The sequence below is a fragment of the Eptatretus burgeri genome, chromosome 1, assembly GCF_056783735.1.
Source record: "Eptatretus burgeri isolate ZD-2024b chromosome 1, Ebu_testis_v1, whole genome shotgun sequence".
NCBI classification, from domain to species: Eukaryota; Metazoa; Chordata; class Myxini; order Myxiniformes; family Myxinidae; genus Eptatretus; species Eptatretus burgeri.
Window position 1 is genome coordinate 160,772,589 of NC_140961.1, and position 22,841 is coordinate 160,795,429.

Here is a 22,841-nt window from a genome sequence, read left to right on the forward strand (position 1 = left end):
GAAAGTATGTTCTGTTGGTGTGAGTAGTTTCAGCATAGTTGACCTGTTGTTCAGCAATACCAAAGACTTACTGCGTGTCTGGTTGAACACATGGTAGGCCGTGGCTATTGCCAATCATGTGGGTATACCAGCAATATGCTGCAACAGTTGCTGTGATGCGATGAGGGCCTTCTCTATTGTTGGCTGGTTGACCAGTACTCTCCCAGATTCCAGCAGTTTTGTTTGTGTCTCACTGAGCAGCATAGCTGTGAAATTGAAGAGGGAATCAGGAATAAGTCTGGCAGCTGCTGCAATAGAAATCTCTGTTGACTGTTCATTTTGGCATTGTGTTTTGTGTTGCTTGCAATCTGCTCGGAGTATCTTTGCTGCATGCCGAAGTGTACGATGCTTTTCATACTCATGTTGTGCTGCTTCTCGGTGCCTCAGTTTCTCCAGTGCAACATCAAGGGGTAGGGTTGATGTGCAAATGAATCCCGATCCACAGCTTTCATCGAGAATGGAAATTCGCTTGCCATTTTTCTGTTGCAGCTTCAATTTGAGGGTGATAGATCGGTACGAGCCTGCTGTTTTTACTCCTTGCTCTCGTAAAATGGCCCTGTCTTGGTCCCGCAGTGACTTCACCAAATGCCCACACATGTCATGGAAAAGAGGGATCTTTAGCTGTTCTAGGAGTCGCTTGAATGCAACATCATACAGGTTTTGTTTTGTTGATTTCCCAGTGGGGACACGATGTGCTTTGAATGCAGCCATGCATGGCTTGTGGTATGATATATCATTGGCCACCATGTCATGTCCTTTACCTACCAGTCTGAAGAGAATCCCCTCTCTTTTTAGTTGCTTTGCCTTATCTATGATGTTCTGCTGACTGTTTTCTGTAGATACTCTGCATGTTGTCTCTTTGCCACGCATCCACCATTTGTTGCAGATGAGGCATGCATTCTTCGCATCAAATGTTGGTGTATTAGTCCTGGTTAACCTGGAATGCTGGGAAGAGGTGCTGCACCCAGGCTGGTTCAAGTCTTCAGCATCACTTCTTCCTTGGTTCTTCTTTTCAGCAAGTTTGTAATCGTTTGTGTACCAGTTTCTACACTTACTGTGCCATTTCGGTATCTTCTCTGTCAGCCATGTACCAGTAACCGAGTCTCTCAAATGTCTCTTCTTGTCAAGCCTTCATGGCCAAAACTAGTTTGTCTGTTGTTGTGATATTATATAGTCCCTTTGTACCAAGTCCTTGACATATGATGCACTTTCTGTTGTCAATGTCAGTGTCCTGGCGTCTCCTCTTGGGTTCCTTTTTCAGTGACAAGCTTCCCTCCATCACCCGTTTCTCTGCGTGTGTCATCATCATACCGCTCATGCAATCACCTGCAACAAAACCACCACCATGTTATGCATACTAGCAACTAGAGTACATGCAAACTATTGATATGCTACACTTACATGCAAACTTCTGATCTGCGAGACTACATGCACACGACACAATGCCCAAACCACTGCAGATCACACAATTTCGGACATTTCTGCCCACGTGATTTTTATGACTGTGGCTCCAGCGACACTGGTCTTTTTCGAGTACGGTCTGTGCCTTCAGCTATGATTTCAGCGATGAAAGGATGTTGACAATAGAAAGACGGGACACCAGACAATTAAGATGCACGTGCGGTTAAGACGACTACGAATGACTATACGTATCACGATGGAGAGATGATGAGGTTAACAATGACGATTGACGATTTAGGAGAGTGGTACGATTTGGATGACGATAGACGTTAACGAATGAAATGAGCGATTGACGGGGACCATTTACGTGACGATAATAGAAAGTTTGACGTGATGGTTTCAGTAAAAACAGAGGAACAATGACCAGGAATATCAGTAAATAAGAAAACGATCAAATAGCTGGTACATGAATACTTACAACTTCGAGGCTTCGTAACAATTTAGAAACAGATAAGCGGGAATAAATAGACATAAACCATACAACGCGCACCACAGCCCACAGGGCTGTTTCCTTTTGACGTTAATGTGCTCATGCTGAACATGACGTTACTCGAGTTGCTGGACTGTTCGGTGACGTCACTCCTCCTGTGACGTGACCAGCTGCGGTGACGATCTGCAGTAACAAGGAATGCAGATGATCCTCACTGGAAAAAACTGCAAACTAAGTAATTTATTCTTGGACACATAGGATCAACCGACTTGTGGATCATTTATCTTATCAACCAACTTGTGGATCTTATCTGGTTGACAAATTATTCATCTTCAAAAAAGAAAATTTTTGCAATAAATATGAGTTTCAACAGTTTTTTTTCACATTTTATCTCAAAACTGAATACGGCGTAGGATTCCCCATATATGAAAACCTACAAAAGCACATTTCATTCAAGTTTCTACCTTGTTTAGTCAAAAAGATTTGTACATAAATACATTTCAGTCCGTCGGAGGTGGCCATCTTGGATTTCTCAATTTTGAGGCATTATGGGCCATTTTTGAGCTGGGCATACAGCAGATTTGAGTTCGGCACCCTTCAATACCCCTAAAAAGCTTGTGTGCCATAAATTAACACCATTTGCATTCGGGGTTAAGATTTTTTTTAAATTGGCCCCTTCTATAACAATTGACGACGTTATGTTGATTTAAAAATATGGCGGCCATCTTGGACGCCATCTTGAATTGCAGTTGCAGTAGCCTGTTGGATAGGTTGTCCACCCAGAAGTCGTTGCTGGGGGTCAAAGGAATCCAACCATATACAACAACCTTTTATAGCAGACCATGTCTGGTTGACCACTCTTGCCCGCTGGGTAGTCGGTCTGGTTACTGGAAGCTCAACATTTTTTTTTAGGCCTCACTACACACAAAAGTAAGTGATAAATTTATTGATGAATTCCACATGTTTATAATACACCTACAAACAAATGTTTGCAGCTTTGTTGTGATATTAAGGAAGTGAAATTGTAAAAAAGAAATTGAAGACTCAAAATACAGTGAAAAATATAAGATTATTTTTGTCTCCCCTTTTTAAAAATCACAATATAGCACCCAGGTGCAAAAGTACATCCAAGAAATCCATAGAAAATAGCAAGAATAGCAAATATCTCAGTAATAACAGAAAACTTTCCATGTGTGCTGTAATAGGCAGGGACAAAAGCCAAGGAGACCATGAAGAAGAAGAGCATGCTGAATATGATGAACTTAAGTTCTTTGGAATCTGGGGCCTGATTCTTGCCTTTCAGAGCCATTACTAAGCAAGAGATCGCCAGGACACCAAGGTAGCACAAAGCACAGGCAACCCACAATGGCGATGCCCCAGCACACTCTAAAACTATAGTTCCCACATTGTATTCCAGGTTTTTGTGTCTTTGTGGTTTTGCCAACACTGCCCAAGCCACACAAAACACCATCTGTGGTAATGAACAGAGAACCATGAAGGCTTTTTGCTGATAGTGTTGTGCTGCCAAATTCCAAGTCTTCAGCACTGAAATGAAAAAAAGATAAAATGGGCCTTGCTGGTAAAGAAAAAAAAATCCAAAAAGTATTGAAGACAACAAAGAGGAGTTGTGAATAACAAATGTATCTGCTTTAAAAACTGAATAGGTTGTTCCATAGTTACATATCCCACTGATAATCAACCTGGAAAGTGCCAGCGAATTGGAGAATAGCAAATGTAACACAATTATTTAACAAAGCATACAGAGAGTTATCAGGGAACGACATTTTGAAGTTATTTCTGACATATCAGTTATAGATATGTTTGTGCAAGATACCGGGCGTAGTGGCTTGCGCCTGTAATCTGGATACTAGGAGGCTTAGGTTGGAGGATCGCTTGAAGATGGGAGCTCTGCGCTGGGCCGCGCTATGAGAGGGTGTTGGGCAGCCCGGAATCATGGCGAAACCCAATCCTTATCCCTGTGTCGTAAGAGGCGACCAGGGTTGCATCAGGAAGGGCATCCGGCATAAAACCTGTGCCAAATCAGTATGCAGATCATAACGGATGATCCGCTGTGGCGACCCCTAACGGGAGCAGCCAAAAGATGAACAACAACAATAACAACAACAACAACAACAACAACAACAACATATGTTTGTGCAAGAGTAGGTGAGAGACTACTTGGAGACCTTTCCCAATTGTTGAGTATGTTCAGTAATTGTTTTTGCAAAGTAATGTTGAAAATATGAAGAAGCCATATTTAAACCCAAACTCTTGGATATTCTGTAATTAATGCTGTTTAGGTCCAGAGTTTATCAAATTAAATCCAGCACTTCATTGTACCTTTTCTCGACATGTCAACGTGAAATGAAGAGCTTCAAGATAGATATGGACACGTGAACAATGACAGAGGCAGGTTGAAGAGAACACATGGAAAAATGTATTCACCAGTGAACTATATAGCATGTGAATGGGTTTTGAGAGATGGCAAATGGTGTATGGTGTCTTTGCTTGGAGAAAAGCTCAGAAGTGAGTATGGTTGACACCGTGACGTAGAGATGAACATTAGTCTTGAAGAACTGAATGGAAGAACATATAAAAGACAAAAGAGATGGGGAAATGATTCGGGGTCGAGGCTTCAGTACAATTACTCCCAGGTGTTTTGTGCTTATGGACAAGAAGGTTAGAAACGATGGTTGTCAGAAAAACAAGGCAGAACTCAGTGAAGTAACGTTTACAGGAGCCTATATACTTACACTGTCCCAACTTTTTACTGTGCCGACGAATATTTTAAAGATTAATAAGTTAAATACCAAGTACATTTGAAGTTAAAATAACAGAATTTGCAAAATTCACCTAAGCGCTTGTTTATTGTCCAGAATTAAGGAGATATTTCCAGCATATTTGGTGAGACAACAATCAGGATTGAGTCATGAATAATAATCTCTGGTATATGAAAGCATTGTCTGTTGCTATTTTACAGATGATTAGCAAACACCAGCGGCAGGTGAGATCATGACCTCGGAGCTGGGCTGAGGCCCTGGGAGCTTTGTACATACACCGACAATAGATGAGGTCTCTTTTCCAGAGCACACCCCAGGTATACAGCCCCGAGACCTCACAAAATTCCAGTTCAAAGTAGATTTTCATCAGAAATTCAGGTCCGAACCCCACAATCAATGCCTCAGCTGCAGACGCAGCACAAAAAGACACTTCCACTCTGCTAGTGAAGCCAAGCGCCACCCAGCAGCCACTAACACAGCACCCATCAGCATGCAGACGAAATAGGAAGAGCACATAATTTATACATCAGGTCAGCTTTGGGAGCATGCAACAGAGCAGCATATCGCTGCACCCACTTTCATCTGGTACTCCAGGGGCCTCCGTCTGGCCATCCCCCATGCAGAAGCCTGGCCTATCCCCATCGACTTGAGATGCTGATCAACCGGCTGCAACCACAAGGCACGTGGTCGGCCCATGCCCTCCTCCACTCATGAGGCTCCCTCACTGAGAGAATCTGGTGAGCAGGACCAGCGTCAGGAAAACAAGCCACATGTCCATACAGTCTGAGCTGATGCTCAAAGACTATGCAGGTAACAAATCTCATTTGAGTCTCTCTCAGCAACTGCTCCTTGGACTCAAAGTCTGACCAGCGAGAGCCAAGGATTCTCCAGAGACCTGATACCAAAGGAATCAATTTGCCATCTTAGATGCTTGGTCAGAGCCCAAGTCTCACATCTGTAGAGCAATACTGGAAGCACCAAAGACCTGCAGACTCAGAAGTTCATCCTCCCACACAGGTACCGTCAGTGCCACACCCCATGAACCAGTGAATTCATGACTCCCCAGACCAGAACCAGATGTCTATTGACCTCTGGCTCACAGCCAGCAGAGAAATGAATATCACTGGCATGGTAAGTGAATCTCTCCCTGACCTCAACATCCTTGCCACAAACAGGTACCGACATGATAGCAGCATCCAAGATGTCAATGAATGCCTGGATCTTAGATTTGCTCCAGGAAATCCGTAATCCCAGTGGCTCCAACTCCTCATTCAGCAGCTCAAGGCCCCCAAAATGATATCCAGAGTTTCCCCAAAGATGACAGCATCATCTGCGAAATCAAGGTCAGAGATCTTGACTTTCCCAAACGATTCACCACAACTTAATATCTCCGACATCCTCCTAAGAATCCAGTCCATACAAGCGCTGAAAAGTGTGGGGGCCTGTACACACCACTGACGAACTCCAGTAACAAGTGGAAATAAGTCACAGATGGTATCACCACATCTCATAGCACTCTCAGTACCAGAGCATATTTCAGACATCTGATTGATCAATTTTGATGGCACCCCATGAAGACCAAGAATCCTCCACCTACAGTTGTGGGCCGATTGCATCCAGACTTGCTACATAGAATCAGCTTGACCACAATTAGTGTATAGGGGTGTTTTTGTCTTTGCCGGTGGTCTTAGGAGGAAAGGGGGGGGGACACAATTTCTCTTTGTAAATGGGTATCGTGTAGCACTGTCTCCCGGTTGGATTATAAGTCTCTACCATTTACATTACAGTATTCCTGTACCCACGATTTACAGTGCAGTGAGGTGTTTTGAATTCTAAGTGGTAGGTATGTATTTGCTTCATGCATATAACTTCATGGGTTATATATTTTTTTGCAGATACAGAGCTGTCAGTTGCCTATACACCACCCAAATAAAGGTATGTGTCAGAAGAACATGATGCATGCGTGGAACAAGATTGCCCGTCGGGTGTGTACTCTGCTAGTCGGGATCAATTGACCAAATCTGAGATGGATTATGGTAAAGGCAATACAAAAATCAAAGATGAACCATGAATATCTGTTTAATTGATTACAGTAATGCCTTTCATTGTGTTGACCATGAATTGATGCGGATTATGTTGAGATAAATGGGGAGGTCGGAGGACGTGCATGTCCGATGAGAAGCAAGTACACAAAACAAGAAGCTACAGAGAGAATGGTTGGAATTGGAAAAAGTCTTCTCTCCTTACTTCTTACTACTATAAGCAAGGACTTCTTCTTACTACTAGAAGTACTTCTTACTACTTCTCTCCTTACTACTAGAGGCGCTTCTCTCTCCTTACTTCTGGAGAGTGAAGCACCTCTGTCTAACACCTTTTCAATGTTAAGTACATCTATATTGTAAGTACATCACGAGGAAATGTGGAGTCAGGATTGGAGGAAGATATGTCAACAACCTAAGGTATGCTCACGATACTAATCTGTTGGAAGAAAGTAAAGAAGACCACTTTTTTCTTCCTCTCCTCTTTTTATTTCTCTCTCTCTCTCTCTCTCTCTCTCTCTCTCTCTCTCTCTCTCTCTCTCTCTCTCTCTCTCTCTCTCTCTCTCTCTCTCTCTCTCATCCTCTCATTCTCTCTCCCTCTCTCCCTCTCTCCCTCTCTCTCTGGACCATCTGGCAAACCCTTCTCTCTACATTCTTGACAATCTTATTGAGGAAGTTCAGGCATTCAAATTCCTGGGTCTCACCATCAGCCATAATCTTTCTTGAGTTCAAAGTTGGCCTCCAAACCAGTCACCAACAGGGCATCCGGTGTCATATAATGCCCTTCCTTGGCACACCTGAATTATCCAGTACAAGACCTTAATCCATAGCTTGATGGAGTACTGCTCTCCACACTAGGCTGATGCCCCTGATGCACACCTTGCTCAGCTTGACACCATGGAAACAAAGGCCTTCAAGATCACTCTTTCCATGTCCCCCCTCCAGGTTCCTGCAGGTTGCATGCGGTCCAACATCATATCCTTTCTGCTGAAACTCCAAAAATACAAAATCGCTGCTCACAGCTGTTCGTTTTTTCCTCTTTTTTCGCACCTGTGGAACTTACACATTCCCTTAAATCTTGCTCTCTTCAGATCATCCCCCATCCAAAACCATCATCTTTTCTACCCCCTTCAAGCCCCAACTCTAAGCCCACCTACTTCCAAATTTCCTGGTTTAACTCTTGAGAGTTTGCTTGTGTATCCATCTTGTGCACACATTACATCTTCCCCTCCACCTTTTTCCTCCACACTTTCCTTATTTTCCATGTAACTCTATTTTATCCTTCAACACTGCTGTTGGTGTTTCCCTCCTCTTCATACTGTTCCTTGTCTTGTGTTCCATGTTGATCTGTTGACTATCCTCACTCTTCCATGATCCTTGAACTTGTACACAAAGAAAAATGTGACCACGACCAGGTAACCAGAAACAGAATGCCAACCAGGTTAATGGAAAAGGATAGTTACACTGTTTGCTGATGCTTCCTTGATCTACACATCAGGAACATAAAATAAATACATTGAAGTACTCCAATAAGACCTGACAAAGGTGAAGACCTGAGTGGTGAGACAGATGGTTAATGTCATTCAACCCAACCAAACGTGTAGTCATGAATATTTCCAAGATGATCCAACCACCTGGTAGGAATTACACGTTTTGTGACCATCCCCTGCAGGAATTATCCCCATACTACAAACTAAAATTGGGTGCACAAGTTACGAGAGTAAGGTCCAAAGCCAGTAAGGTACCTGGCTTTCTGAAATAAAGCCTTTGGTCTCAAGTACGCTGGCCTTGCATTGGACCCATGCCACAAGAGATAATTAAATTCCTGACACTTGAGGCTATCAAGAGGAAAGCTGATCGATTGTATCCATCCATCCATTGGGACCATACTCTGTCCAGAGTATTGGTGCTGCCAAAGCAGTCTCCTCGGCTATTGGGAACAATTTTGGACAGGTCACCACTCCGATGCAGTCTACTCAAATGACTCAATCAGCCCAGAAAGCTGGTGCTCATTTTGCCAACCTCAGAAAGATGACAGGCAAAGTCAACAACACCTTATATTGATTCAACGGCGAAGCAGAATTTAAATTCGTAATCCTCGGATCCAAAGCCTGCCACCCTAACCATTAAGCCAACACCAGGCATATTGACTGTATGAACGACTCCAAACTGAACAATAGCATTACTGAAATGCTGAAAACCCTAAGTGGGAAATGCTTGAAAGGAATAAGGACTCACTTGCCCATTTCATCACCAAAAGGTCAGTGAACTGGAGTCATAAGATCCACCTATTGCTGCGGAATCTTCATCGGAACACGACGTTGCAACACATGCCACAACCGGGCCTCTGCATCAAAAGGATGTCTGCATTTGGTGTTTCCGATCTGCTGAGACTAGACACCCAAAGAGATCAAAAGGGCTTCTCTATTTGTTGATTCAGGTTTGTTTACAATCAGATTAACTGAAAACACTTTGAGGTTTGACAAATGAAGCTACATGCTTTCTGGTGTATCGTTTTTATCTTCCGAAGAAATAGGCATGGGATCAGTTTAAGGTGACTATGCTGAACGACGCTACATACATTGAGGACGACGTAATGAAAACATGCATTCTGGAATTCATCACTGATTGTGATGATTTATGTGCCGTGGATATCCACTATGACAAAGCATGTTGGGACAAATATGATTCTTGGAGCTACAAAGAAGATGATCCTTCCCGGGACATCTACATCCATAATGTTCGCAGGCAAGAAGTTGATGAAATGCATTTTCATCACATTGAATGCTGCATTTTCAACAATTGTGAACAGCAAACGCTGTCTTGTCTGATTATGATAGAATGATGGCCAATTTCAACTTACAGAAATGTGATCACAGGTCCAAATTCAATAAAGTGCTTAAGAGCCATTTCAAGGATCGTCATGGATTCCACACACATTTCCACCATAATGTGCTTGAGAAAAGTATAGGGGGAACCTACATTGAAGCTGCCATTAACCAGTGGGGCATACCAGATGACCAGCTGTATCTACTTCTCACCAATATATTGTGGGAGACAGCTGCAGATATACTGGTGACTGACTGGCCTCCCCATCCAAACCAGATGAACGAGTTCACTGAAACACCAATGGATCTAACAAAGTTCCTGAAATGGATGACTGACCCAAACAGCAAGATGTTGGAGGAAGCTCTACCAACCCTCAGATCTGCTTGCTGAGTGACCTACTTCTCTCAGACATAAGGAGAAAACAGACACCACTACAGGTACAGCAATATCACCACGAGATATTAAAGTGATTAATGCAATGTTTTGTTTGGAGTTATCACATTGTACCACTACACCCAGTTGTTTCTTCACACACTCAGCTTCAACATTCTTTATTATGGCTTTCTACAACTTTGATATTTGCAAAATCCAACATTTTTCAAGTATATTGATCAGTCGATTTTGTGATTTTGTCTGTCTGTTTGTCTGTTTATCACAAACAGGTCACAATTTTAAACTGATCTTCACGAAACTTCACCACATGGTTGAGTGTCATATACAAGAAGCCTATTGTTTTTGAGGTCAAAAAAGGCCAAAGGTCAACAACTTAGGTGAGATTGTGAAAATCCTCAATTTTCATCCGATTAATCCGATTCATGAGAAATTTGAAGAGCAGTTGCATATTTGCTCATTTATTTCAACCACGAATTATTTTTGAGGTCAAATTTGTTTCATGGATTTTACCAGTACTGTGCTCTGCATGATGTCTTCTTGTTATTTTATTTTCACAAGGTTCTAATAACAGTTACTATAAATGGAATGACAAGATGTAAAGAGAGGATAACACACTGAAGAAACTTGGCATTACAATCTTCTACAAAGATACCCTTGACTTATGTGCTGCATGGACCACACATGAAACTCAAGATGTATGTTATCATTTTCGTGCAAACATTTTCACATTTTCAGTGGGTGAAATTGGTAAAAATCTGAACTACACGATATTCTCCTGGCAGTCATTTTGTGTTTGCTGGCCATTTGAGAATTCAAAAAATGAAGACTGTTTGTATTTCTGAATGTTTTTGGGTGTTGTGTTTAAAGTAAGGCAGATGAATCAAAAACCATTAAAAAACTCGAGATTAGTTATTCAGGCTGACTTTGTTGGTGAAGCTGGTTGAAATCTGAAATAGACAACATACTCATCGTGGCCATTTTTTTCCTGGCCCTTTAAGATGTCAATTCATAAACATTTTAGTTGGTTCTGAATACCGTTGGGAGTTGTAACTATGTCAGATGGATTTAGCATTCTCACAAAAAACCAAGAATAGACATCATGGGCTTGAAACCGATCTAAATCTAAAATCTGAATGTTGTCATGGCGGCCTTTTCGAAAACGCCCTCTATCGGCCATTCCCCATCGTTTCACAAGGTGCTTAGAATTGGTTCACGAGTCAGTAAGTGACCACTATATTCGTTACGGGTGTGTGTGTGTGTCTGTCCGTCTGTCCCGAGCATAGCTCCGTGGGTTTTGATCCGATCTTGATAAAAATTAGGGTGCGAGGTTTGTATCATGATCTAGTTGTGTTTTCCGGAGAATGGGCGTGCTGCGCCCATTATGAGCGGAGCCACGCCAAAAAAGCATGTGTTTTTAGGGGGTAGCCAGTTTCAAGTAACATCTTCTCCGAGGGGGTTTGTCGAATCTGGCAGGGGTTTTTGTATTTGGTTAGCCCAATGGCACCTGCATAGCCCCACGGAGCTCGATTTTTCATTTTCATCCCAATCTCAAGGTGACAAGGTCACGAACTTAGAAAATTTCAAAAAAATCAATAAATTGGGAAACGAGCTTCTAGGGTTTTCAACTGTTTCGAATGAAAGTTGGTATGCAAGTAGTACTCTTCGAGTCCTACAACTTTCATCATTTACGTTTTTCCCGATTCCTGCCAGTTTGCCCGTGGCATCCCCTCGAAGGTCAAAAAATAAAAAAGGTGAAACGTGTATATTGCTCGTGAACCATCGCCATCTCCAGACTTGTCTCCTTTTAGAGATAATATCGCAAGGTACCTAAATCCATCTTCCAACTTACTTCGCTGCAAAATAGTTATGGAGTCCCAGGAAGGTAACCCCACTAAATCAACCGAGGCAAAATGAGATGAGCATGAATATGACCTTTGGGGAGGGAGTAATCTCTCCACATTGGCTTGCCGACAAGTGGAACCAATCCGCTGTGTGTAATTCTCTCAAATTGAGTGCAATTTTGGATAAGCATTGCCTTGGTGCCTTGTACATGTCAGCACTTAAAAATGATTTTTTTAAACAGTATAGTAATTGCTAAAAAAGAAAGACTATTCAATTATATTCCATCAAGTGGCAAATTGTTTTCTACACAATTGCATCATTTTACACAGTTGAAAAAAAAAATGTGTACAAATTGCCAGCGAAACTTTTATGATCAGTTTCAAATGACTTTTGTATAAGTCTGCCTTGCATTCAAACAAGGAAAAGTACCTTGAAAGTGCATGATGATGTTGCATGTCAGAGAGAGCACAGAAATGATGGAAAATGTGATAAAATAAAGTGACAAGGATTCTCTCCATTGGCAAGAGAAGTTTGTCGGTTCACCCACAAACAACACGCTGCTTGCACAACTACCTGCTAATGCAGTGAGCAGCAGGAAATGAGAAACAGAGTTTGTTGTTTTAATCACAATTAAATTGCGGTACTTGACCATCGTGAGCCAAACTACAACCGTCATGGTGAAACCCAGAGCAGCAAAAGCCAGCAGAGTGAGAGCCAAAGGATCAGAGAAAGCCAAATACTCCATTGGCATGGGAAAACAGGTGCTGCGCTGTTTATTGGACCACAGGTCTTCTGGGCAAACCTGGCAATCCTGAGAATCTGAATGCAAATCAATGTCAGGAAAAATGTTGTTGTAAGCAGATTCCTTCTCACTGTGGTCAAATCACAAGGATGAGCTAAGTGTCTAGCGTTTGTAATTATGACCATAATTTAGCCTGTTCCCTGTGCAATGGGAGAGGGGGTTTTGCAATCGGTTCTCTGTCCAGGTCATGATATTTTTACCATTTGAGCTTTTGTCATCAAATTTTCAACAAACCATTGTTATGAGACTATGGAGAATAATAATTCATGATTGTGGCAAAAGGTCAGAGGGTCAAATGGCACATAGAATTGTCAATTTTCATCCAATCGACTTGAAATTTGAACAGGATTTGCAGTCACTGAAGCCTATAGTTTTGCAGTCAAATGGTCAAAGGTCACATAAAATCATCAATTTTCATCCGATTTATTTGAAATTTTAACTGAATTTGCATATTGGGTGACTGAATTGCTTCACCCAACAAGAGCGTACCATTCAAGCTTTTGTCATGAAATTTTCAATAAACATTTATGATGAGAATATGGAGAACAATGATTCATAAAATCACATTTTTGTTTTAGTTGTTTTCGTCAAGTATAGTTCGAGTACAAAGTAAATGTGGATGGGCTTTGCATTTTGGGATGCTTTCTAGCTCACTTTTTTGCTAAGTTCATATCCATACCATACCATGTACTGTATTCCAATAGAATAAAGAATGGAACCATCAAGTTTAGAAAAATAAACAAATGATACTCACACAAAATATAATTTGAGAATTTCCTGTTTGCATGTTGCTTTATTTGTATTTGTGTGCTTGTTTGTTTCACATTCTTGAACTAATGGATGAAATGAGTTGAATGCTGGTAGTTGTACTCCTCACCGTGGGTGTGGAGGGAGCACAGGGAGGTTTTAAGTGATAAAAATTAATATTGGGGGGGGGGTTGTGGTGTTAGGGTGGGGAAGGACCCCAGTTCTCTCGACGTAAATGTGTATCATATAACATCACTCTTTATGTGGTATTACTAGTCATCCCATCCGAATTTCTGGGGGGATTAACCTGTCCATAAAGACAGGTTCTTCCCTCGTTTATAAAGCAACTAGAAAATAATTACAAATCCCATTATTTCTGCAAAGTTTTTGTTTCTTAAAGTTAACTCGTCAGTGAATGCAAATTGTGTGATTACACCAGCATCAACAGATTATAATTCCTTCATGTCAATATGCATATTCAATCAAACAACAAACGCAGCTTAGATAGTCTCTGCAGATAAAAATGGGCAAATAAACACAACAGACAGGGATAGAGGAATACACACAGATAATTATATGGGCTCCTTTCAGTTATGAATTCTCTCACCAAGATTGAGCTGCCTTTCAGTGACATATTATCCATGAGCACTGTGATGCCTGGGGTTATGTAATAAAGGGCGTATGTTCCTGTCCAAGGCATATGGAGCACACACCCACTATGTTTCTTTTAACCATAGCAGGTAGAAACGCTTCACTTGGTCCCTGATTTAACTGAGGTTGGTGCCATGTTATGTCGGACATATAACTGCACCTTTCCTCGGTGGAACTTTGCTCTTACGAAATTCACCCAGCTATTGCCTCAGCTCTTATCCGCACACCAGTTTCCTCCAAACGAAACTACCTCCATGTCTGCTTCTGCAACTAGCTACTGCACGGCCTTTTTATAAACCATCCCACTCATCCCAGAAGAAAATTTCTGGTCACATGAGTGTGGTTCTTCTGTGCTCGATAAACAAAGCCTGACAGACAATTTTGCTACTTTTACGCCACGTTTTAAAGAAATGTCATCAATAAATCTCATCAAGATCAAGAAATCTCACAGAAAGAGTCACACATATTATTATTTTTTTTTGATCACCCCAGCTTGGGTAGGATTGCCTCAAATTGCCTTTAACAAAGCATCCACGAAAAACAAACCACATTACTCACAACAATATTTTGCTTGTGAAGTGAAAATGAAATATCACTCCCAAAAAAATTAATTTTATAACCCTCAAATTAGCAAACAAACCTGTAGTGTTGGAGTAGTGCCCCTCAGTGCAAGGAAAACATTCAAAGCAGCAAAAAGGCTCCCCTTTGAGAGAAACTTTGCGAGATCCCGGCTGGCATGGCTCACTGCACACGGAATGAGGGACCTGGAGAATAGGATACAAGAATGCGATTATTAATTTCCAATTGGTCACTGCCTTCGATGCCAAATATATATATAAGTAGGGTAAGAATACTGATTCTGGCTCACTTTTCCCCATGTAAATGAATGGGGGATTTTCAGCGATTCATATTTTTTTTCCCTAAAAATAAACCCCCTTTTTATCCCAAGGTATATTTATTTGTCTCCCCTTTTAACTTGGAGGTTGAACCTCATTGAATTGAACACCTGGGGGTTGAACAGCTCACTCATTGAACCTATAAAGATTTGATCATTCTCAAATTCCTTCAATAGTTTAATTTTCTTTGCACAATAATCCCCATCTAAAATATTGACAAACAAAACATTTGAATCTTTATATTTTTTAAGATACCCCATTTGTGCCATTACGAAATGATAAACTTCTCTTAATGCTCTCATCTGACCACCTCCTGAGCCACAGGTTATTTTTTGTTAAGCCCCGCCCACTTTTCTTTAAGCCCCGCCCACTTTTGCTAAGCTCCGCCCACTTTTCATAAGGTATTTTTTCTAAGCCACGCCCACTTTTCCTAAGCTCCGCCTACTTTTGCTAAACCCCGCCCACTTTTGCTAAGCTCCGCCCACTTTTCATGAGGTATTTTTTCTAAGCCACGCCCACTTTTCCTAAGCCCCGCCCACTTTTGCTAAGCTCCGCCCACTTTTCATAAGGTATTTTTTCTAAGCCACGCCCACTTTTCCTAAGCTCCGCCTACTTTTGCTAAGCCCCGCCCACTCTTACATCATTTCCAGTTCATCTCTGACTCACAAAGAAATCACTAGAAAATTACAGGATGTTATGGTTTTGAAAAATTTCCCAATGAAGGCTTGCCTAGGCTTGCCCAGGGAATTTCCAAAGGAAACCACACCCAACAGTCTTTCTCTATAAAAGCTTCAAACCCAGGCTCCATTTTAAACATTTGTTTTTGCTGGCAATGGTGTTCTGTGTGCTTGTCTCGAACTGTCTGTCTTCTATGGAACTAAACCTTCAAGTTGATGAACTGGATTCAAACCTCTTATCTATTGAGGTAAGATTTTTTATTTTCCTATTTTCAAACTTTGATTGAAGCATACTCATTTAATAATTAAATAACTTAATTAATACATTATTATTTTCTCTCACAGGAAATTGTGTCTGAAATACGAAATGAAAATACTGCTTTTGCTACAACTTGGGGGAAATTGTTGGCTTGGTTGAAGACCTTGAGTGGGATGACTTTGGTGTTCCTTGGAACTCTCTGTCTTGTATGGAACTAAACCTTCAAGTTGATGAACTGGATTCAAACCTCTTATCTATTGAGGTAAGATTTTTTATTTTCCTATTTTCAAACTTTGATTGAAGCATACTCATTTAATAATTAAATAACTTAATTAATACATTATTATTTTCTCTCACAGGAAATTGTGTCTGAAATACGAAATGAAAATACTGCTTTTGCTACAACTTTGGGCGAAATTGTTGGCTTGGTTGAAGACCTTATGAGCGACCAAGACCCACAGAACGAGTTCGTCCTTGATGACCCAACCAAAGAGTTATACCTTGGAGACCAGCAAAATCCTGAAAAAGAGTTTTACAGCAATAGTACTCATTGTGAGTTATCAAGACAATACCCACTGAACAAGTTATACCTTGATGAGCCAGAATACAAGTTTTACCTTGGAGACTCACAAATTTTGAAAAAATCAAGAAATGAGTTCTGCCTTGATGGTTTAAATAACTACCTTGGAGACTCAGGAAAAGGGTTCTGCCAAGATGGTTCTAAATATGGGGCCTACCTTGGAGACTCACAAATTTTGAAAAAATCAAGAAATGAGTTCTGCCTTGATGGTTTAAATAACTACCTTGGAGACTCAGGAAAAGGGTTCTGCCAAGATGGTTCTAAATATGGGGCCTACCTTGGAGACTCACAAATTTTGAAAAAATCAGTAAATGAGTTCTGCCTTGATGGTTTAAATAACTACCTTGGAGACTCAGGAAAAGGGTTCTGCCAAGATGGTTCTAAATATGGGTCCTACCTTGGAGACTCACAAATTTTGAAAAAATCAGTAAATGAGTTATCCTTAAGAGACTTTGTAAGTTGGTTTTACTTTGAATACTTGAAATGTGGGTTCTGGATTGATAACTCACAATGTGATACATATCTTGGAAACTCAACGGGAATGTGGTTATACCTTGAAGACTTGGAAAGTTGGGTTTATGTTGGACACTTGAAACTTTTTTGGGGGCTTTTATTTATTTATTTATTTATTTATTATTATTATTATTTTATTTATTTATATTTTGGAGACTTTTGGAGTTGCTATCACTCTTTGGGATCTAAACCTATCGATGTAGTTCTTTGTCGGATGGTGCTTGATGGGAGCAAGATCAAGAAAGTTCTGGGAAGAAAGTGCAGGCTTACTCCCCCTTTCTACGTCATCAAACCTGAAAGCCTTAAAAGACAGAATTGGAAGAAGAAAAAAAAAACGTAAAAATATATATATATAGGTGGAAATCTCATTTTGAAAAAGACTGTGTTGGGTGAGGATTGAGTTGGGGTTGAGATTTTGAATGTGAGGGTTGGGGTTGAGATTTTGAATGTGAGGGTTGGGACACACACACACACACACACACACACACACACACACAAACAAAAGTTAAACCTTGACTATTCAGTTGAGGATTCTGTGTTTGGGGTTCACAGATCTAAGAACGTCCCCCTTGACACACATTATATACTGTAATACACCTCGGACTTGTCCCTCTAGTGTCCACAAAGGTGTATTATCTGCTTAGTTTTGTCTTTTGTAATTCCTGTGAATAAAATGAACCTAAAATCTCTTCCCCTTCCAAATCATATATTTTATAAGTCCAAGGAACTGTATCTATTACATCAACAATTTTAAAAAGTTCTTTCGTCCATCGTTCAGTAAAACCCTTTTCAAAATGAGATTTCCACCTATATATTCTTACGATATCACCAACTTTGAACTTAGGTTTTCTGACATTAATCTCTTTTTCATATTTTAATTTTGTAAATGTTTCTGATGGCTTCATATTCGTTGACGTGTGAATCGTGTCATTATACTTATCCACAATATCCTGAATAAAAGATAACCATTGTTGTGAACCGAGTTGTGTGAATTTTTTATATAGTCTCTCTTTTAAGGTACGATTAAAACGTTCAACAACAACTGCCTTCCCTTCATTAAAGGTACTGTATAATGTAATACTGTTATTTTTTAGAAAATTCATAAATGTCTTGTTATAAAACTCTCTACCCTCATCAGTCCACAATTTCTTAGGTTTTCTCTTACTTTTATTAAATATCTGTTGAAAAGCTAACATAAGAGTATTACCTGTTTTGTTTTTTAAAGGGACAACCCACGCATATCTACTCCTCAAATCAATAACGGTTAAAGCATACTTGTACCCCTTATCATTATTGAGTTCAATCAAATCAGCAGACCAGATATAATCAACTTCCTTGGAATAAACTTTCCTTCTCTGAAACTTTGTGAATATTGGTTTATGTAATTAATCAGCTAATTGCTCTTCAGTCTTAATGGCATCATTAGAGCCTATAAGATTTTTGAATTTCCAAGTCCAAGTTTCAATTTAGCACTAATCATCTTCTTCACGATGAACCTATCAACTTTTTCTCTCAAGGTTGGATTTTGTATCAGAGACAAATTATACAACATTTCTCTATCGGCTTCATGCTTTTCTTCCAACGTTGTGGTATTCCCATAATCAATATCGTGTCTCATGCACACTTCATCAACTCTATTGATTGGTTTACTCCAGGATTTAGGATTGTTTGCCTCATCTAATCTTTTATCCAAGTTTGTGCCTGGACCACAGAAAGAATACCCTGGAAGATGTAATTCCCCTGGTATTCCAGTAGTTGTAAATTTACTTCCTGATAAAAACTTTTGTATATCTCCTCCGAGTTTGTGTTTGGAGATAAATTGATTTTTTTTTGAACCACACACCGAACATATACCTTTTTGTATAACCCTGTTATTTTTACTTTTAATATATGAAATATTTTTAGTATTAGTTTTCTTTTTACATTTGAGACAATAACTCATTTATTTATGAGAAAAATTTCTGCAGAGTGCAAAAACCTTTTTAGTTTCCAACATGCACATTTGAATCTTAATTTTTAAAACATAAAGAATCCTTAGAAATGCCTTCACTCTCTCCTCCATTTATTTAAGAAAAAACTTGAATTAAAATGAATAGCTTGACGATGCTAATAGTTTTGTTGAAAGTATTGCAAATAGACTTGTTAATTCTTTGTATTCCTCCTCGGTGGGTTGAGTTATTTTCTGTAATACCTCTATTCGTTTTTGAATCTCACTGGTTTCCATACTATAATATTTATTTATTCTCTCTCTTTCCTCCCTCTCTCTCTTCTCTTTTTCCTCCTTCTCTTTCTTCTCCCTCTCCTCCCTCTCTCTCTTCTCTTTTCCTCCTTCTCTCTCTTCTCTCTTTCCTCCCTCTCTCTATTCTCTCTTTCCTCCTTCTCTCTCTCCTCCTTCTCCTTTTCCTCCTCTTCCCTCTCTTCTTCAACTCCTTCCTCATCCCTTACTATACTTGAATCGTTTACACCCCATAGAATATTATACATATATTCATCAGGATTTCTTGTTATTCCTGTATCCAAAATAATTTTTTTACAACAGGAAACCAATAAAATTTCTTTTGAATTTCTAAAAGAGCCTTACCTTTTCTTAACCTTATAATTTTTTCATTATTTAACATTCTAATTAAATCTAAAGTTGTCGGTTTATCAACATCAGCATAATGCCAATCTTTTATTGAAAATACCTCATTCTTATGTTGTAGAACATATTTATTAAAATACCGAATACCCTTTTCTTGAAGGTATGCTTGGACACAGAAATGATAATTTTCTTGAAGCCTTCTTGCTGTCATTTATGTATTAGAAATATATGTTAGAATAATATTATGGCACGAAACACCTCCCCATCTTCCCATAGTTAAATCATTTTGTATTTCCTTACTTATTATATATAATCCTGTTTTTTCTGTTTTCATGAGATAAACAAGGGCAAAACCATTATTATATTTACCCTTATTAAATTCTTTTATTTGTTGTTTACTAATCGTGGCTCCACAAAACTCATTCTTGATACCAAGTGGATAATATTCTTCCTTACGAGACTGATTTAATTGTTCCAGGTCTTCGAGGTTAATTTTAAATGACCAATTATACCCTAAATCATTCATATCATACCCCCATTGTTCTATTCTCATACAAACGATACGCCCTTCTTTATAAAAATTTATTTTAATTCGAACTGTGAATTCTGTATGACCTGGAGATAATATCAACACTTCTGTATCTTTAGAATACACAGCCGTTTTATTTAAGTATATATATATTGTGATAAATCGCTTAATCTCACCAAGTCATTCGCGTCAGTCGGGCTTGGATAATTTTTTAATTTATAAGCATTTTTCATGTTAATATTTTTGTTTATATTATATTTATGTCGTTCAGCCTGTGCCTTTGTGTAATAATTTGATAAATCAATATCCAGTTCTTGAGATACACCAAAGATAGAACCATCTTTACCAACATAAGTCATTTATATTAGATTAAAAATAATATCATAAATTTTTTTATTTTTGTTGAGTTGAAATAACACATATAGACATAATTGACCACAACACTTGGAATTTAATTCTTGGACTTGAAATGTTTGATAAACACCATTCTGTAAGAATTTTATGACTTCAACAGGTGGTGGAAGACCAAAACTATCAAAATAATATTTGTCTTGACTATTAAAAATACAAACCCAATGAGAACCGTTCCCATCATTATCTTCTAAGTTCATAATAATATTCTTTGTATGTTTCAACACATTTGTTAATTCATCTCTCATACAAATAACCACATTATGAATTTTTAATTTCTTACAATATTTGGCAAGTTGTAAATTTGATGTTGTATTCTTTCCAAATTCTTTCAACCACTCATCAATGCTCATTTATTTATTAGAAAGATATAATCCATTACCTCTTTTCGTTAATTTTACACCTGCTTGTGCTATAGAAGAAAGCATATCTCCAACTAACAATCTCGCTTTATCAGGCAGACCTTCAAGTTTTTCAGCAAAATCTACAATTACACCACTTCCACTAATTTGTTTCTCCAACTCTTTGTTATGTCTTTCCAATTCTTTTTGAGCCTGGAGTTGAGCCTTCCTTTCGTTGGCAGTTTTGACCGCTGTTGAAATACCACCCGTCAATGCTCCAACCGCACTTAAACCAGCAAATAAAGGAATTAGAAATGGGAGAAATCCTCCACTCGTCTCTCTTATTGAATATTTTTTCAACATTGGTTTTGTCATTTTAATTTTAAGTGAGCCAGTGTCATTCAAGATTTTAACCTGTTCTCTTGTGAGCAAAACATCAATTCTTACTGCTCCTTTTCTCTGAATTGTATTAACGTTAATCGTACAAGGCTTTTGATTTTGAACACAAGATGATAGTTTATGAAGATTGATTTGATTAACATATACCCCAGTTGGTACTTTGCCACTCATTTATTTAACAAAAAAATTATGTGAGACTAATCATCACACCATTATCTGTATTAATCTGCAATTCTGTTTCTTCCAAAAGCAAACAATATGTATCAACTTCTTCACTCTCTCCTCTTTCAATGTATAGGGAAGTATCCACTCGATTAGACTTTATAGTTTCTTTTTGAGTGCTCAGGTCAAACGTATAAAATGTATACAAAATTTTAAATGCTGCCATATCCAGAGTAGGTTCTTTAGTTCCATTGCTTTCACGCACCTGTGGGTAAGACTTGTATGCTTCAGCAAAATCATTTTGTTTCCCAATTAATTTCCAATCTATCTCGTGGATAAAATGTTCCATCTAGAGAAACGCGAAGTTGTTTCACCTTAGCATTATCACTCAATGCATTATTCTTATCAGTCGCAGTATCACCATCTGGCTTTTTAAAAATCATCCACAGATATCGTGGCTTTCCTTCCAGAACACCCAAATTCCACGTGTAAGTAGTTTGATTGAGTTTAACGTGTTGACATCTTCTTTTGAGGTATGATACACTGAGTGGTTTTTTGAGTTAAGTCTTCGATTCAACATCTCTTCTGTTTTAAGATTAGGAGTATATTCACTGATATACCAACTCATCTCCTCAATTACAAATTTATTCTGATCACCAAAAGCATTACCAACACCAAAAAGCAATCTATTTTCATTATCATTCCTTTGTAGTTGAAATCTAATTTTAAGACCATACAGAACTTTATCATAATCACAAAATCCAAATATACCTTTAAGAGGAACTGCCACAGTAAAACTATTTTCTGCTTTTGTATCATCATTATACATTCCTTTCCTTTGAATATATCCAGGGTCTGTGTTTGTTCCCGTTGACATATCAGGAATAAAACCTTCGACAGACCCCTTTCCCATTCTATCACTGAATGTATAGAGTGTAAATTTCATCATTTCAGATACAGCAGAGACATAATCAACCGCTTCAACTTCTTGTGTTCCAATATACAATCGCACACTATCAAACATTTTCCAGAAGAAATCATTTACAAGTGTAGCGTTTGTGTTATTCCCAGCCTTAGTGAATTTAAATTTACACAACAAGAAACTTTCGGAGAGATTCAAATAGGTTTGTTGATTATTTATTTCAAAACTTTTTGTACCATTTGTATTCCAGTCTGTTCCAGTTATTGCATTTACCTTGAAGTAATCTTCTTTTTTAGTGGAGTTTGAGATAATAATAGTATCATCCAAATCATAGATACTATCAATTGCTTCCATACTTGTATTTATTTAGAAAAAAAGATGTTAAAACTTTTGAAACCCTGATCCAAGTATTTGAATTATTTTCTGTCGTTCTTGGGGGGACAACTGAGTTTTACCTTTCTTAATTTCTTTTATTGCTTGTAATTTATGAGATTCTTTCTGAGCATCTTTTATACTCTTTACAGCACCTGCTACATTTCCCACAGCAGAAGCAGTTGA

The 22,841-nt window shown here is 38.9% G+C and overlaps 1 protein-coding gene and 1 long non-coding RNA gene across 2 annotated transcripts in view; one reads left to right on the plus strand and one right to left on the minus strand.

Annotated features, from left to right (window-relative positions):
• Nucleotides 1-2,938: 2,938 nt before the first annotated feature.
• The window catches only part of LOC147035881 (extracellular calcium-sensing receptor-like), a 73,685-nt gene continuing 53,782 nt past the window's right edge, over nucleotides 2,939-22,841 (minus strand). The window contains exons 4-6 of the mRNA XM_085869834.1: nucleotides 14,654-14,777; nucleotides 12,243-12,632; nucleotides 2,939-3,475 (exon numbers count right to left, since the gene is read on the minus strand). Of these exons, the coding sequence (XP_085725960.1) occupies nucleotides 3,000-3,475; nucleotides 12,243-12,632; nucleotides 14,654-14,777 (990 nt within the window). The 3' untranslated portion in view covers nucleotides 2,939-2,999. The remainder of the gene's footprint in view (nucleotides 3,476-12,242; nucleotides 12,633-14,653; nucleotides 14,778-22,841) is intronic.
• On the plus strand, nucleotides 15,112-17,911 carry LOC147035882 (uncharacterized). Its single transcript, XR_015049685.1, has 2 exons — nucleotides 15,112-16,107; nucleotides 16,205-17,911. It is a non-coding gene; the product is annotated as an uncharacterized LOC147035882 (long non-coding RNA).